This window comes from Python bivittatus, unplaced genomic scaffold (genome assembly GCF_059951505.1).
Source record: "Python bivittatus isolate LINGU-HERP-01145 unplaced genomic scaffold, Pbiv_v1 ctg000980_np1212, whole genome shotgun sequence".
Classification (NCBI taxonomy): domain Eukaryota; kingdom Metazoa; phylum Chordata; class Lepidosauria; order Squamata; family Pythonidae; genus Python; species Python bivittatus.
In genome coordinates this window covers 36,587,212-36,605,981 of record NW_028277125.1, presented here as the reverse complement: position 1 = coordinate 36,605,981, position 18,770 = coordinate 36,587,212, and the positions used below count along the sequence as shown (strand labels likewise).

The window sequence follows — 18,770 nt, the reverse complement described above, 5'->3', positions numbered from 1 at the left end:
ATAAACAATTTGCTAACATCAACAGTTAGCAAATCTTATAACTGCGCTGTGTCTGGGAAGTGTGTGACTTAAAATAGATGCCTAAATATTTAAACACTTTAACTTATAAGAAAACTATTACTTTTCCACTTACACTAGCAACATCTCTTGGTGAAGAACAATACCTTTTAAAAGAGTTTATTCAGTAATTTGGCAATATTCAGCAAATACCCAGAGGCTATGACAGAGGCCAATTTGGGTCAGGGAGAAAATAGCAGTGTCATCAGTGTAACAGTAGGGAACCTAACCTATGAGATTTGTGAGGGAGGATGAGATTCAAATTTGAAGAGGGCATAAACATTAAAGGAGGGAGGATATACCTTTGACTTATTTTTGCATGTGGATCGACACTGTCAGAATACCACTGAAAATGCATTTAACTTGCATGGAAGTATCCTTATAAAACATGAATTGCAAAAGCATCAATCAGTAGAGGAAACAGCTCATTCCTACCATAGCCACTCAGGAGAACTGAATCAAAAGCTGCCTTCAGATCAATGATGGCAACATAAACATCCCTCAGGGAAGGCTAGAATATTTTTGTCCTGATGTAAGATAATGCATTGGTCAGAAATTAAGAAGCCTGGCCTAAAGTTAATCTTTTTCAGTGACAAATCTTTTCTTGACTCATCCAACCATCATTTGTGCATAGAGGTACATATTGTATAGTTGCTTATTATACCTATGGCAATAATTGGCTAGATAGTGAGAGCCAATTTGGTGTAGCGGTTAAGGCACCTGGCCAGAAACCAGAAGACCATGAATTCTATTGGGATGGAAACAACTGCTTGAAGTATGGATGAATTCAAGGTGGTTATGCCCTCAAATGTACAACTGCCCTTTAGGCTAGAGGTTTTGAGCAATGAGAATGGGATGAAACTGGTCAGAACCACAGACTCTTCTCCCATAGTTTCCTATAAGATTATGTTATGCAGTGGTGAATGTGGATTAATTCCATTTAGAGTATCAGACAATTATATTCCAGATTAGGTATAAAGCATAAAAGGAAAATGCAAATCATTCAAAGGATTCCTGGGATGGAGCTTGAAATAAAAGTCAACTATACAACTGAGCTTTCTTTCCCAGAAGTTTAAAGCATGAGTTAAAACTTAAAAATATACAGATTTTGTTTGCAAAACAAATTCACTTCTAGCTTGTGGATTATTTTCTATCTCAGAAACAAACAAAACATGTAGTTTATATGTTTGTTCTCAAAAATACTTTATTTATAATAATATACCTAATATATCTATAACATGATCAAAAATACATTTCACATTTTAATAAAAAGATTTATAATATTCTCTTCATTTACAAAGGAAACATAAACCTAAAGTTCTGACTGGAAAATTTAGGCTGTGACATTTATTTATGAGAAATGATGGGGAAAAAGATAACTTCTGTGATTTCTTTTTGAAAAATGGAGTTGTTCTTTATTTTTTGAAACTTGTGCTCAGCTCCTCACATTCAAGTTTCAATAATGAAACAGGATACAGTCAACATTCAGAATACTTTCTCCAAAGACAAGAATCAAGGTGACAAGTTCAAAATCAATATGGATTTTAAAACTTTAAACATGAACTAGTTGGTATCAGTGCAAAGTCTTCTTTCAAAATAGACATGTTCACATGGGATAGTTGCTCAGTCCAATACTGTTCTTCAGAAATTGGATGGTGAAACATATTTCACACACACATACTAAATGCCTAAATCCTTGGGACTGAAGCATGGTCTTAAATCTTGTTTATGATAAAGTTAACAATCTAATTTACTTCAGGAGCTACATAGCAGCACTAGTTGTTGATATCACATAAAAAGAGTCTTTACCATCAACCTACAGTACACTACTCCTTACTGACAGAAGAAACATAATTTGAAAGTAATCGTTATTATAGTATAAACTAATGCCACATTCCTCTACAGTCTGGAATGGAAGGTTAAAAGCCATAATTAATATGTGTTAATAACTGAACTATTGATTTGTGAATTCTCACAAGAACTGCTGTCAATGAATGCAAATGTATTATCAATGTTTTACTGGAGGCTAGAAAAACTATGACTCAGCAGCTATAAAAACTACATATGGTTGCTCAAGAATCCTGTAAGATACTCAATGTAATTTTTATTATGCTACAACTGGGATTGTGAAACAAGGGAATTACCAAGCATCTGACAGACCATAATAGATTAGCAAACTGATGCATCACTACCTATGGAAGCATAATTTATTTTATAGAGGATCAGTATAGCACATCCCCTATTTCACATTTATATTTTGCTCTTTTCTATGAATTTATCATAACTTAGGGCAGGGATAGATGCAATATGGTTCTCCAGATTCTGCTGATCCCTGATGTCTGCCAACTAATCAGCATGAATGATATGAGAGATGATGGAATTATCCAACAACATTTATGTGGCTACAGACTGCCCATTTCTGACTTCAGGGCTTCAATCACTCCGGTTCATTTGTAGAAAGTATTATTTTTGCATTGCTTCATCTCTTTTGTAGGTAACTCAAGAAATCTGACTTGGGGTAATAGTTCTGTTTTCCAAAAATCCTTAAACTTGAAAATAGCAGAACATTATATAGTAATGCAACTTTCTGGAAGCATATAAGGATACTATGGCATGAATACTACAAGGTTATTTCCTTCTCTCCTTCTTAGGAAAACAATGTAATTTGCACTTTTAAAAAACAAGTACAGTACAGCTACAGAAAACCTAAAGTGATACAAAGACTACTGTAACTGAACTGCATTACTACCTACAAAATTGTGTATAAAAAAGTGTAAGAAGGTGCATTCTTCCATAATAAAAACCACACTCTTATAAGAGTTTTTTCTAAATGTAAACTAAAAATGTTGAGTATATTTTTTAAAAATCTAGTGTTTTGCTTTTTCAGATTGCTTTTTCAGATCCCATTCAGAAATGGGATTCATTATGATGGTGACAATTGTTCAAAGGAGTGCACTGATTATTAACATTTGACAGTATATAAAAAATCTTAAATTCTGTACAGCTGAATAATTGTAGTTAGCACAACTGTGTGTGTTATATACTGGCTGTTTGTTAATCACTACTGGCAATCATTTTTACATTAGACCTAAAGCCAGCTGTAGCAAATTAGGGAACTGGCTATTTACTTCTCCCCTTTAAAAATGAACTGCCTTCACTTTTTACTTTAAAATTTAAAATATACAATTTAAAAGCTGAAGATTGTATGACAGAGTCCTTGGTGAACAAGTGTACCTTTTCGTCTATCTGAACAGAATTGTCAGGTTTATGAATTATACAAAAGCATGCAAACCCTGAACTACCGAGAGAATAGTGACAGATAGGCAAAAGAAGCACTTTCAGCATTTTTTGGGGGGGGGAGACGCCTATCTTCTACCTGAGAAACTTAGAAAAGTTAGAAAAGAAAAGAATGCCATTATTTACACTAGGTAGTAGAAAGTATCTCAGTGAAGTCAGAACATGAACATTTCACATCAGACAAGCCTCAATATAACATTCCATCAAATATTTTTGTGCAGTTACATGAATTTCTCCTTTCCTAAAACTGTTATTCCCTGAAAACTAGTTTTCTGGTCCTTTGTTAACATTGCAAAACTTATTTTAAAATATTAAATCTTACTTTATTTTATGAGGGATTTATACTATATTGATATCACATCCATCTCTTAGCTAACTATTGTTTTTATTAAGCAGTTTTTTTATCCGTAGGAATGAGCATGCAATTTCAGTGAAACCAGAATGAAGTCCAGAGGTAGCAGTACATAGAAACAATAAGAATATGCGTATAACTCCTGAATTTTACTTGTGAACTCCCCTAGTCAAATACAAATTACTTCTATTCTTTGTTTGAAATATGACTGTGCAAACTTATTTCCAAAGGGGCAAAACTGCATGTTCAAAATCAGAACCCCCTCCTTGAACAGAATCCAATGTTGTACAAATGGAAATTCTATCTGCAAAAGTGAGCTATGTGATTCCACTCCTTATCAGCAATCATAAAAGTTTTGATATTGGATTTAAAAGACTTCATAAATATTATGCAGTTCCATCCTCCTCACACAATAGGACTCTTCCTTCACTGACTCCATTTCCCAATGCTCATTCCAAATCTCTAAAATAATTTTAGAGGATGCATTGGGAAATGGAAGAAAAAACATGCCGTTCCGCCAGCAGAATGACACTGTTGGATGCTTCCCAAAGTGATTATATTTTTGGTAACAAAAAATGCTGTCCTCTTCATATGAAAGGCCACAGGCAATTTTCACAGGGTTAAATATATTAGCAGAAATTCCAGTGCAGACCTACTCTTAAGTACTTCATACCATTGATTACAGTGCCAAAGAAGTGTACTTTGTAACCCAAATAATTATCCCTAATCCACGTCCTCTATAACCCAGTTTTATCATTAAGATGGCTAATAAAGAGAACATCAGGCTACTGTTTTGTATCAGGCCAAACATGGTGGGTTGGTGATGAAGACAAAATATTGCAACATAGGAATATATTAAACTTTTTTCATACTGCACATCATTTCTACTTCTTCTTCTTCTCCTGCACACAGCGAGGACAATACCTAAGAAAAGAAAAGCATTATATTTAGCTCAATATAGTTCTGCGAAACCATTCACATTTGGCAAAGGATTAAATTGGTTTATGAATGGATTACTCTGAAGACACCTGGAGGTCTCATGTCCCCTATTTACAGTCACAGACATACTCACTTCCCCTATTTTTCATTCATTCACATACATACACTATCCATTCACATATCTCTGTGCTGGTTCTCTCTGCATACAGAAAGGAACTTAGGGGCATATAACACAGTTTCTTCCTCCATGAACAAGTCAACCCATTCTACTGCTGTGCAAGGAAGTAACTACTATTTTTTCATGCACAGAGAAGCATGCAAATAATTTGGAGATTTCTTTCATTATTAGATCACTTGTTCAAAGAGCAGAGATTCAGGGAAGGAGAAAGGTTACTATTTGTGCCCTGATGAAGCAGATGATATCACCTCACAGTCTATGGCCTACCTCTAAGCTAAACAATATATAACTGAGTATGCCCAAACCCACAGTCCTTAAAAAGACAAAAGAGTAGTACTAAGGCACTAAGCCAGTTTGGTGTAGTACTTAAGGTACCAGGCTAGAAACCAGGAGACCATGAGTTCTAGTCCTGCCTTAGGTACAAAACCACCTGGATGACCTTGGGCCAGTCACTTTCTTTAAGCTCTATGAAGAAGGCAATGGCAAACCACTTTAGAAATCTTACAAAAAAACCAAACAAACAAACCTAGGGACTTGTTCAGGCAGTCACCAGGAGTCAAGACTGACTCGAAGGTACACACACACAAAAAAAGGCACTAATATAGATGGAACACAGTGGAATGTTCATAAAAAGAAATCAAAATACTTTCAAAAACTATCTGCCATTTTTCTTGCAGGTTTAAGCTATGCTTTATTAATGCTAAGAACTACCCATCTGGAAATACCCCAGGTTTAAGAAGGAAACAACCATTTTTAAGTATCTTCTTATGGTGTTAAATTTAAATCAGAAAATTTAAAAGAAAATATATGCCAGAAAAAATACTAGTAGGCATATAGAAGCTGCATACTAAAGAAAGAACCGTTAGTGACATTCTTGAAGAAAACAGCTACTTCTTTAAAATTTCTCAGATCAACAATCAATTATTTTTAAATGAAGAGCAGAGGAATGCCCACCAATTTTCTTGTACAAAATCCCAAAGGTATATGCTACTTTGCTGCTATTCTCATTTAAGATATGTCCAACAATTAACACATATTAAAAATGTATTCACAATATGGTTGAATTTAGAAGCAAATAAAGTTATACAAAATTAGTTCATACACAGCTTCATACAAATGATACTAAACAACATAGAATAATTTTATGATTGTCAATGTGGAATACAAGAAACCAATTTTTATTGGTGATATACTCACCCCAATGATTTTAGAATATGCATTCATGGTCTCTGTATATTTAAAGTCACATTGCACAAGAATGTATGTAAACTTTCAAACATATATAAGATGTATGTTATGTGTGTATATATGTATCCTTCCAACTTTGATGTCAGGTATTTTGCTAATTAAAAAAGTCACTCTGCAAATTCACAGATGTATACATAAATCCTAGCATATTTCTAAGTCTCACAGAATTCAGTGAAATTTATTTGCAAATAAAGGAACAGTAGCTTGTTCGTAAAGTAATTTGATGAATGGTATACCTTCCTAAATTCAATAGGATATGTTTCCCAGCAGATATGCTTACAATGATCGCATCAGATCAATTTTTCCTAAATTGGCGTCTGACAGATATCTTGGGACTACAATTTCCAGAACATCAAGAGGAATGCTAGATTGAGGAAGGGTTGCCTTATATTATAAACTCAGTTATCAAGGAAGAGCTCTTCCACAATAATTTAAAAAGCACTAAATCAAAACATATCTTAGCAACAGTATCTTCAACCTTCTTGGGACAAATGATCTGTAAAGAAAATAGGAGAACAGAAAGCAAATAATTCATGGCACCTACCATTTCCCTTTGGGTTTGGTTGTGAGATCCACACAAGCGAAGTGAAACCACTCAATTGGACACTATATTTGGGGTTGAAAGAAAGATGAATGGTATTATTTTTCCTTATCAGTCTTATTAGCAACATGAGGTTGGTTGATCAACAAATGCCTGGTCCTTGAGTATCAAATGCAGAAATAGCAACTTTGATTACAATATTATTCTTTCTTGCAATATTGCTTATATTATAGAATTACAGGATTTATTTTTTACAGCAAAGAAAACAGGAGCACATTAGCTGGCAATATAGGCATGATTTCAGAGTAGTACATATTCTGTGTGCCTATGTGAGCTGCAGTATGAAATATGGAGCAATGACATGCAGTGAATTTTAATATACAGATCTTTTCAAATAAAAAAATACAGTAACTGAACTCTTCCAAAGTTGTGTAACAAAGAAAGTCTGCAGAAAGCTTCTATGGTATTACTGTGGCTATGGTTTCTTGCTTTGCATTTCTTTTTTCTCTCCTTTAAGCCTACAAATCAGTGTAATTTTAAATAGCTACTGCAATGCCACTTCTTCCACATTTGCAATACAAATTCTTGCAAAATAAAATCTATTTCCCAGAAGTGTACAAAATGACTCAATGTTCTGACACTCTGTAAGAACCAGGGATTGGCTTGTGATTTTGTGAAGAATCCTATACTGGACTGGCAGTTGTTTCTGGTTTAGACAGCCAATTTCAACCCATAGCACAAATGCATAGCATTTGTCATACATTGGTTTATTTCAATACTCACGTCAGGGTTGTCACAACCAATCATTTCTCCATACGATACTTGGTGGCACAAGCAGTATGTGGGTTCATTGGGATCCACTGGCATGTCCAAGACATCAGAAGGGTGAACTGACAGGATGGTATCAACTAATTCAGATCTGCAATGATATAAATACAAGTGAACTGAGTGGATGTTAGTGACTCGGTAATTCAGAATGTTGGGTTTTGTCATTAACTAGAAGGGTTCAAAAATTTAAATATTAAAAGTAGTTGTACCCATACCAATAAAATCACAAGGAAATTCAGAAACTATTTTTGCTGTTCAACTAGCACTTATCTCTAACTTCCAAACAGATATATCAATCACTCAATTATACATCAACTATCTACTAACTCATTCACTGCAACATGAGGAGCTGCCAATCCCAGATAAAAAAAAAAAAATCTTTGCTCCCTAGTTCTCATTCTCTGAGAGCAGCAAACATGGAGTTGTTTTTCAAAAATCCTGAACAAGTAACAACTGTTGAAATAACTTATTTCTTTGTCGAAATTCTAGTAGAGATGGTATTGTTCCTCATTTGTAGCCTTTTAAATAAAAATAAATATGCATAAAAGTAGTTGTGTGATGAGCAGACAGCAAGCAATATGCTCTTATTATTACAATGCAACAGAAGCTGCTTAGTGCAAATATGAATTTGAACACTTCAGAGAATTTTTTTTTGAAATAGTGCTTCTTGAGTAATAATTACTCAATGGAGAGGTGCTTTTCAGATATGTTGCATGATTTCTCCAATTCCAAGAACTGAATAGAAAGCTGATAAATATAGATTTGCAATCAAAACCAGAGGTCAGAACAAGTCTTGTCAACTAACTTTACTGCATTTTTTAATCAAGAAATTTCTTTTATAAACTGTGAGAATGCTATGGATATACAATATCATGATTTCAGCAAAACATCTGACAAAGTATCCCACGATATTCTGATTAGCAAGCTAGTGAGGTCTGGATGGGTTGACAATTAAGTGGGCAATATCCCTTCTATTTCTCAACATTTTTATTAATGACTTGAAAGAAGAGGTGAGGAATGCTTAACAAGCCTGTAGACAAGACAAAATAGGATAACTAATGCCTCAAAGCCAGAAATAATATTGATAATAAGAGAAATTAACTGAGAATAATAAAATTCCACAGCAGCAAATGCAAAGGACTTCACTTACAAAACAGAAATCAAATGCACTGGTATTATCTGGCTTGGTAAGGGTATTTATGAAAAAGATCTCAGAATAGTAGTTGATTGCAAACTGAATATGAGCCAGCAGTGTGGCTGCAAAAAAAGACAAATGTAATTTTAGGGTGCACCAACAGAAATAGAGTTTCCAAATCATGGGAACTAGAATTACACTTTATTCTGTATTGCTGAAACCCCATCTTGAATACTATATTCAGTCCTGAGCACCATACTCTAAAAAAGAGTTAGAGATACTGGAATGGGTTCAAAAAGGAAATGAGAATGACCAAATGACTAGAAAGTAAATTCTATGAAGGGAGATTGAAAGACCTTTGTATGTTTGTTCTTTAGAAGAAAAGATAGAGGGCAAACGAGACAGAACTCTTCAAATCCCTGAAAGGATATCATACAGAAGGTCAAGACCTATTCTCTACCATTCCAGAACACAAAATAGTTCTAGGATTCACATTCATTCCTTTGCCATGTGTATGTATGAATAGTCTTATGTTTAAATCATATTATTAAAAATAGACTTTTTTCAAAGATGATACATATAAAAAAAAACACAATTCTTGTTTATTCTTGGGTTTCCGAATAGCTTAAATATTTTTTTCTGTACTCTTTTGTCTTGTTCCCACTCATAAATTCATGTTACCTAATAAAATTATTTCTCCCCTGGAGACATTCATTTTCCCCCAAATTTATCTCTGGGTTCTTCCAATATCTTCACAAGAACATAACATGCAGCAATCACAAATCTATGGACTCCTACTTTCACTTGCATCCACAATAACCTAGATGATTCTATTTGTTACTTTGTGATACCTATACAGTTTCATTCATAATTAAGCATACAACTTCATTTCCTTGTAGTATCCATCAGCTCCACTGCACAAGATCAGACCACCTTCATTCAGATCTATTACATAATTATCAATATTCTTTCATTTATTTCATTCCTTAATTCATGCTTTTCACCATTTACTCCTCATACACTCCAAACTGCAATCTTCCATATGTTGTGGTTATCATCAGATTGGCTCACAGACATTAACCTTTGCTGCCCATCATGGCTTTGGTCAAACAGGACTTTCACATAATGTTTTTTTAGGAATTATAGAGAAGGTATATACTAGGTTATCAGCTGTAGGCCTATCCAGGCAACTCCTGAGAATGTGCTTGTCTCCCATTCTCACAACAATCCACTTGCCATGCCTCAGGTACAAGGCAGGTAGAGTCACTGTCTTTACACAGGGGTAGCACTTTACACTTGCTGTTGTTGGGGAGCAGGGAAGAATAAGGGAATCTTTCTCTTCTTCTGCTGCTTGCTTCTCCCTCCTACCCCAATGCAGATCCTTTGCTGCCTCTTCTCCTCTTCCCTTCAATGCACCTTCCCTTACCTCTACACTTGCTGGAAACACCACTGCGACCACCCAAAAAACAGAAGCTACAGCTAACCACCTTTCTTGGAAGAAGTCACAGCTGGCTTAAGTGCAGCAGTAACCTCCACCAAGCACAAAGAAAAGGGAAGTGCAGAGAACAGGAGAGGAACAAATGAATGATCTGCTCTTTGCCACGAAGGAGAAGCAGGCAGCTAAGAAGGAAAAGAATCCCATTCCCCTTTTCTGCTCTTCATTGCCCTGATAGCTGCAGCAGCAGCAGCTTTGCCCAAGTGTCTGTCAATAGGGAGAGGAGGAGGCAGGCTGCATGGAGGTTACTAACAGGAATCGTGATCTTGTAGAAGGCATTCCACAAAGTCAATATTTCCCTCACCTAAGCAAAAAATATATATATATATGGTTGCTTGGAAGGTTCTGATCTCTCTGGCAGTCAAAGCAGATAATGTCATAAGGGCAGAAAGCCCTGTGGCTGGATGGAAGGGGTGGTCCTGCAGACCAACTGGAGCCCTGCAAGTAGTCAATGACTTCCCTTGGGATACTTCTTCATGCAGCACTGAAGGTTTTCTGATGGAAAATACCACTTTCCTGACTGATCACTTTGGTCTGGTTTTAACTTGCCTTAACCAGAAGGCTGACTCCAAAATGGAGGTCTAGTGTAAGGAAATGTCAATAAAAGGTAAGCAAGCCACTTTGAAGCTGTGGTAAGGGTACAGACAGTACCAGTTAGCTTGGGCACGTTTTGCCCAGTATACCACAACTGCAACCAAAACTCAGTTTTATCCCAAGCATACTCACAACTATTCTCTGTGAGCTAGGATATCCAATCTAGAGACTACTATTCCTAATGGCTATTTTCTGCTCACTCTCCAACACTTCTCCAGGTTGGGGTGTTTTTTTTAAACCCATCAGAAGCCAGTCTGTTCCCAGAACAGAAGGCAAAAGAACAAAGGCAAAAAGGAATTTCCCCTTCCAAAACCCAAGAACTCTTGCTTATAGACTGTACTAATTCCTACCTTCGTTTTGGCTTCTTTTTCACTGGAGCATCTTCCTCTGATGTTCGCCGGCCTCGACCACGAGAGGTTTTCTTATCCTTTGGAATTCTTCCCTCTGAAATACAGTTATTTTTCATTAACTATACTATTACAAAAAGTAATGTGATTTTTGTTTTTATGGGGCTTTTTTCCAATGCCATTCCCAACTGAGTAATCACGCAGGTACCTGGCAAGGTGTAAGCTTTGCTTAAAGATTACCATAGTCCTCAAGGCCACATTAATATGCTTTCCTCCTCTCTATGATTGGAAGGAAAGTGTATTGAGCTAAACTGTGCTGCTCCTACAGCCTACCGTTACTGCACCATAGCAGTGGGGTCAGGCAGTGCTCCTACCCTCACACTACTTAATACAGGTAGTCCTCAACTTATGACAATTGGACAAGAATTTCTGTTGCTAAGTGATATGGTTGTAAAGTGAGATGTCACCTGACCACATCACTTAGCGACGATAATCCACACAGGTCTAGTTGTCATTGTAACCCCAAGACGCACGGGGTGTTAAGCAGGAAGCAGAAGGAATCCCAGGTAAGGAGTGCAGGGGTGCCATAGGGGGATGGGGAGGCCCAGCACAGGCCTTGCATGAGTTGGGGAGGTGTGGGAGTGTGGCGCAAGCGCAAGGAGGCCAGGGAAAAAGGATGCAGGGTACATGCGTGTGAGTGCAGGGAGGCCAGGGAAGGAGAGTGCCAGGGGATGCGTGCGTGTGTGCAAGGGCAGGAAGGCCCAGGAAAGGAAGGCGCTGGGGGATATGTGTGTGAGTGTAGAAAGGCCCAAGGAAGGAGGGCACTGGGGGATCTGTGCGTGGGTGTGAGCACAGAAAGGCCCAGGGAAGGAGGATGCTGGGGGGGGGGATGTGTGAATGTGAACGCAGGAAGGCCCAGGAAAGGCGGGCACTGGGGGATGCAAGCGTGTGTGCAAGTGTAGGAAAGCCCAGGGAAGGAAGGTGCTGGGGGATCCATGTGCACAAGCATGAGGCCCACAGAAGGAGGGCGCTTGTGGTACTTGTGCTACTTGGCTCACAGACAAGGTGAAGCTCTCATGCTGCATGCAAAAAAGTTTCTACTGGAAAAGAAAGCCAGAGTATGAATTTGGAAATTATATTATTAAAAAATTAATTCAAGTTCTAAAGGCTCCATAATCCTTGTCACAACATCCATACTTTTTAGGTTTTGTGTCACAGGGCTTTCAAAATCACTGCCTTCCAACTTATCCTTCAGATCAGCTTCAAATCGGGCAAGGTCAGCATCCAGCCGTCGAATGTGCCTGTCCACCTGTATCAGAGAGAGAAACGCCACACAGCTGAAAAAAAATAATTTTCTTAAGTAGTATTTTAATTAACAGTTAGATTATTACAGGAAAGGAGTCTATCAAGTAAAAGTTTGGGTAGACATGTTCAGAAGACAAAACAAGAATAGGTTTAAAGTGCAAGGAAGCAGATTTTGATCGGACCTCAAGAATAATTTCCTAATCATAAGAGCTGTTCAACAATGGAACAGACTGTCTCAAGAGGCGGCAGACTCTCCTTTACTGCAAGGATATAAACACAGGCTGGATGGCCATCTGATGCTGTAACAGTGGATTCTTGCAGGGGCTTAAACTAGATGATTAGCAATGTCCCTTCCAACTGTTACATTCTTTTTATAATTATAATTTTTAATTAAGCATTTTTAAGGAAAAAAAGGAAGAGAAAAAAGACACACAAAAAAGGAAAAAAGAAAGCATCAAATGGATGAAACAGAATTTATAAACATTATAGAATTAGGTTACATTTTTTAAAATATTTCATTAATTAGTTTTAAATAACTGAATATACCATATCATTACATTCTGTATTTCTATATGCCTGAATGTTTTTCTCATCTGATAGTGCCGCTGGCAGGTAGATTAAACTTGGCTGCTTGCTAGCTTTTCTGAGGCTTCATGTTGGTAACAACACACGATAATTACAATTCTTTTTTCCCAGACAACAATGGAAGCATTTTTCTGTAAGTGCAGCAACAAAGGAACACTATCATAAGAATGGAGATTCTTTTTACCAAGCAGACTCTATCAGTTATGGCTCAGGGTCATGTGTATACAGTATGGTTATTCTGGCTTGTCAATAAGCCATGGTTAAAAAATCATGGCTTAGTACAATATGCGAGTTACCAATTGTCTCACAGCTGTTAATATACTCCTCAGTGAAACTCCAATGAATAAATCCATTTCAGAAACACAGCTAAAGAGATACCTTTGATAAATGTACCACTGACAAATATAGTTACTTGTCAGTATTACTCACTTTAGACTTCACATTTTTACTATTGCTCCCATACTGTAAAAGATTAAATGAGGAAATATTACAATCTTATACATAATCCCCATCTAAACTAGGAATCCTCTAAATCAGAAAATTTATAATGATTAATGTTAGCTGAAGCACATATGTTAGCACATAGAGCTTTCATCTCTTTGTCAGTCAGCAATTACTAAACACTAAAAAATGTTGCCATCTGAAACACAAACTAAAAGGTTAGATAAGAGATCTCAGAAACATAGACACTGTCTTAGTCTTCTGCAGTATCACTGCTCTATTTAATCTTACCATCTCATAGGTCTGCATGGCCAACTGCACTTTGTCATCACTATACTCTTTGCATTTTGTATAAGCATTTTGGATCTTCTGCAAGATTTCTACTCGTTGCTCCGATGACAGATTCCTCACTGTTGAAATGTATTGTGCAGCAAGACTATCAATTTCTGCTTTCTTGTCTGAAGGGCAATGAGACACAGTATAAGTATAAAACTGAAATTTCAATCCAAACCTTATCCTATCAGTAAACCTCAAATAATTCAATGAGGGTTTTGTCCAAATAGGGAAATAAGAAATTGTGTTTTGATGCTGTAGTTAGGAGCTCATTTACTAGGGCATGTTTTACTAATCTGACTGGGATTTATTTTCATATAAACACAGTTAGGATCTAACTGCATTTTACAACTGAAATGTTTCAGGAACCATACAAAACAAAACAAAAACCTATTTCTCATTTTCAATATATGTTTAATTTTTTTTTTAAATTAGGATAATGGAAGTTCCAACCCTGAGATGTTATAATTTTAAAAATCCTTAGCACCACAGTTTCTGAGACTTCAGTACCTCAATCTCTACTAAACTTACTTCACCCACTAACTCACTGGCAGCCATCTCTTTATCACAAAATCCTTACGCATGCTACTAGATGGATAGAGCCTGTTATTGAATATATCATGATCTGTGATTTGAGACACTAACCAAACACTAACATTAGAAGAGAACTAAACAAAACATCTCACTCTGCCTCAAAAAATCAGCTAGTCAAAGAAAGAGACTAGTATATTATTTGACTCTCTGAATATAAATGGCTAAAATAGTAACTTGGCAGACTAAAACATTAAATTTCTGCTGCTGGAAGGAACACATCCCTTTGTGTTCAGACATCTGAAATAGTTTGATTTAAACAATTGTTTTCCAACAATAGCCCATAAATTCAAATACTTCTTTCCCATATGCAAGCAGAGGACTGAAGTTAAAGACAATATGCTACTTCTAATACCACATTTTTGCTACTCAACAGCACTACAGTACCAGCACTGTTAGACCAATACTAATATCTGCTTGTCCTTTAAAATATCAGTCATATATAAAAGTAAAATATCAATAATTTGGTTCTTATCATTAAATAATTAGATTCAAGAAGGGAAAATAATCTTAATTGTTTCAGAGTTTTATTTAAAAAAACGTATGACGAGTTCTTAAACTTGTCTTCTCAGACCTGTCCAAATCCAACACAAGCTAAATATACATTACATCAGAAATGGGAAACTCTTTTTCTACTAAAGACTATATTGCCTTAGGGTTAACATTTTGGAGGCTAACATGAGAGATACAGATAAAGCAAGCAGCAAGTGGGACTAGAACCAAAAGTACATAACTTTTCTTTTCCTAATACCCCCTTTCCTCTCATTCTCTTTCTGATACTCTCTTAACTCTCTCCCAAGGAGAAAGTGCAGGGAAGGATAGGTATCTCTTATCATGATTTGGAACTGATCTTTTGCAGAGGGATTTTTAAATTAGACCAAGGGCTACATGTGATCCTCGAACCACAGGTTGCACCCCTGTATTATCTGAAAAAGATCTGTTAGTATACGTGAACATACCTTCTGTCCTCTGATCCAGTTCACGCATAAGTTGGAAGTTTCTCTGTAGCTCACAGGGGAGGCTTTCAATGCCTGAAAAACAAAAACAGAGAGACTGCATTATTTTCATATCACAAATCTATTCAAATGAAATTTCTAACTACAGACAACAGTTTGCAACTATCATTATTATCTCTTCCCATCACACATCTTGTTCATTCCCAGTTATACATGCTGGTTGGTCTCACAGGCCTGAGGCTGGAAAACAAATATTGCTGGAGCCCAAGATACTCTGAAATCTCTGAATGAGAATTAAAAGTGATAATTGTGGCTCACAACCACTGTTCACCTCATTGGTTCTATTCAATAATATTCTTGCTGTCTCTGAATGTTCTTTTATCAGAAGATATTAGCAGAAAAAAAAACAAAAGCAAAAAAGCTAAAGTTGCAGTGCTGTCACCATACACTTTCCCTGTTTTCTAACAATATTATGGGTAATGGCAGAAGATATTGCTCAGAATTCTCTCACCAACTTTACTTCTTTCACAAGAACTTATAATACATCTTTGGTACATATTTCCATACACTTGGTATCTCTAACACTTGGCATTCTAATCCTATGGACCTTTTATCAATGCTGTTGGGTATCTGAGAAAATTGCATATCCTCACAGTGGAGCTTCCATCTTGTTGCCAGCCTGTTGCTGAGGGAGACTGAAGACAGATCAAGGTGATTTGGCAGAGTGTCTTTCACTGGAAAATGCAGTATAACTTCCTATGTGAACATTCCGTGTCACATGGAATAGGAGTGTGAGAGAGATCAGCAACTTGCGGGGCTCCAATTGGCCTGCTTCAAAACTACTCATCCTATCCAGCTTTTGGGTTTTGTTTTTCATGGCCATTTCTGCTCTGGCTGCTGAAGAAAACAAATAATCACTGATGCAGCCTCTTCCTTTCCTTCCTCCCCCCCCTTTTTTTTGTAGTTTGATAATAAAAGTATTGATCATGTAGGGTAGCTCTTCCAGGAGGTTGATATTCCAATGTATGTACAAATGGGCTGTCAGTGACAGAATGGTTCCGTATTTCCTTTAGCACCTTTGATAAATCCAATGGGCTATATTTTGCTTGCTTCTAAGGGAAATCTCTTCAGCTTATTAAGTGATGGGGCATCCCCAATCTGTTTGCTTACTTTTGCAATGCTTCACTCCTGAAACTCATTGCCCAGCTGGTTCTTGGCCTCTGCTTTGCTGTTTTTTTAATTTCTTACCCAAATGGGAGTTTCAGAGAATTCAGTGTACATTATTTCAGCTGGTTGCACAATGCTGTAGCTCCCTGCCACATTTCCATTTCCATGCAATAAAATGGTTGTTTCCTTGGGAAGAGAGAAAATTTGATCAAGGAGGTGGGATCAAGGACAGGCTACTCAGTGTCAGCCCTAGCTGAGAGCATTTTCTGGGCTGGGAAAAAGCAGAACACAACACTTTTCCTGTTGCAAGTGCTGTTTTCCCAGCCAGACTAATCAATCACTGCACATAACGTAACACTTAATACTGCTGCCTATATAAAAGGTATCATCTCCCTTGCTGCAGTGAGGTAGAAACTCACTTCTCCAAAACTCCTGCACTGATGTTACCTAGTACAGTAATGCAATATCTGCAGTCAAAAATCAAGTTCAGAGAACTCAAGTGATGCAACACATTAACCCTGAGCTATACATATTTGTAGGGACATACTTTCATCCAGTCAAGGATGTGAGGCACCCACATCCACAAGGGTGTATGGATAAGCCTAACATGGGGGCAGACAGGATTCTCAATTCAATCTTTATGGATGGCAAAGGCTGAGTTGTTGCTGATATCTGGTTGTTTCCTAGTTGCCTCTTGGAATTTTCCTCGCTGCGGTCCTGAAATCAGCATTGACAGCATTCGTTGTGATGTTTCCATAACTCACTCTCGTTGTTATTGGGTGCTGAATGAAAGCTTTCTTTCGACGTCTTAGCCAGTTGGAAGAATGCAACTTCGCTTTAAAAAACCGCGATAGCTCAATAGTTTCAAGAGAAAAATCTGTAATGATGACTCATTTTTGCTCTTGAAACTCTGTTTTAAATAACCGTTTTAAATAACTGCGCAGACCCGCAGCGAGGTACGAAAAGAGAGGACTTTCACGGCCACGAGGTTGTTCAAAGGGAAGATGGGCCCTGTCGTAAACGGGAGGCCACCCGGGAAAACCCACAATGCTCCAAGTTCAAAGGACCGGGAGAATGCATAACAGGCTTACAGGTGGCACTGACCGCGAGGACCGCGGAAGCGGCCCCTACCGGCGAAGATCATCAACTACAGCCCTCAGACCCGGCTGAATGTCCTTCTCGGCGCGTAGTTAGAGGTGTGACGCAGCAAAAATACCTCGCCGGTTAATGTCCCCAGGCTGTGACGCAGATGTAACAGCCGCAAGACCACGCCGAGCTTCCACCCTCCCCAACGCCGCACTCACTCACTGTCCAGGTAGTGCTCCAGATACAAGGCCGCTGCCGCCATCTCGAGTCAGCCAAGTAGCCAACCAGCCGGCCGACGCCCACCTTTCAGCCGTCGCGCGCTCGGCGCTGTCACCCCAGCGCCTTCGCAATGGCCGGCCGAGCTTTCATCGCATAGTCATGAGACGCCGCCACCGATTGGCCGCGCCACCACCTATCAATGAGAGGGCGGGGACGAGGACTGGAACGCCGGGAGCCGTCCGGGCACAGCTTCTCCCCCAGTGGGCGAGGTTGGCTGGACGCTGGAAACTTTGTCTAAGATGGCCCGGCGCGCGTCCGCAGGGAAGCACTATCTCCTTGAAGTAATTGGAGTAACTGCGCGTGCCTGCGGCTTCAGCTTGTACGGATGCTGGTAAAGGGACGCGCGTGTCATCGACTCGCCCGGTTTCTAGCTCTAATGAAAAGCCGCGACGGAAATAAAATCAGTTGCTTAATATTTCCAGCTTTAAATATACAGCTTGGATGTCCACTTTCTCCTCTTATGTAAAGTCTATTTGAATAATGTTCTTGTTTTCTGGTTCTTTGGTGTATTTATTCGCACTTCTTTTTCAAAGTAAAGAGAGTTCTCCCTTGTCCTATTCCAGCCGGCATCCTATATTTAAGATACACCAAGAGAGAGGAAATGGGCTCAAAACGGGTTGCGAACCGCTATCCAACGGAAAGAATAAAAAACAAAATAATAAAAAAAATTGTGAGAGTGGGGTTACATATCGCCGTGGTTAACCTGAAATGGTTCGGAAAGATCAGGGTTCAAGTCCGCCAAGTCCATCCAATTACTCGCTGGGTTATTGGAGCCAGCCAGTCATTCTCGTCCAGGGTCATTATGGGGATAAACGAGGAAAGGAGTGCTACGTGTTCAGCCTTCAGCATCTGAAGCAAAGTTGTGGCATATATATCTAATGAATAAAAATAAATCCTCGGAAATATATTCCAATGAGCTTGAGACGCTCTCTCACTAAACAAATATAGTGCATACGAGAGTCTTGCGCGATCTCTTCTCCCGCTGCTTTGAAAGAGTTACCACCACGATGAATCCC

At 38.1% G+C, this 18,770-nt stretch overlaps 1 protein-coding gene across 3 annotated transcripts; it reads right to left on the bottom strand.

The window, feature by feature from the left end:
- Positions 1-301: 301 nt before the first annotated feature.
- On the bottom strand, positions 302-18,269 carry ING5 (inhibitor of growth family member 5). 3 transcript variants are annotated; one of them, XM_007438366.4, is made up of 8 exons: positions 17,698-18,269; positions 15,226-15,297; positions 13,634-13,800; positions 12,209-12,320; positions 11,015-11,108; positions 7,396-7,531; positions 6,616-6,677; positions 302-4,630 (listed from the first exon to the last, which is right to left on the bottom strand). In XM_007438366.4, exons 1-8 carry the CDS (start codon positions 17,735-17,737, stop codon positions 4,591-4,593), a joined length of 723 nt encoding a protein of 240 aa, XP_007438428.1. In that variant the 5' UTR covers positions 17,738-18,269; the 3' UTR covers positions 302-4,590. The 3 variants fall into 3 exon arrangements, with proteins under 3 accessions (XP_007438428.1, XP_007438429.1, XP_087987884.1); XM_007438367.3 differs by having other exon boundaries at positions 17,694-18,267; XM_088131758.1 differs by lacking the exon at positions 17,698-18,269 and adding an exon at positions 17,481-17,600.
- Between the last annotated feature and the right edge of the window lie 501 nt (positions 18,270-18,770).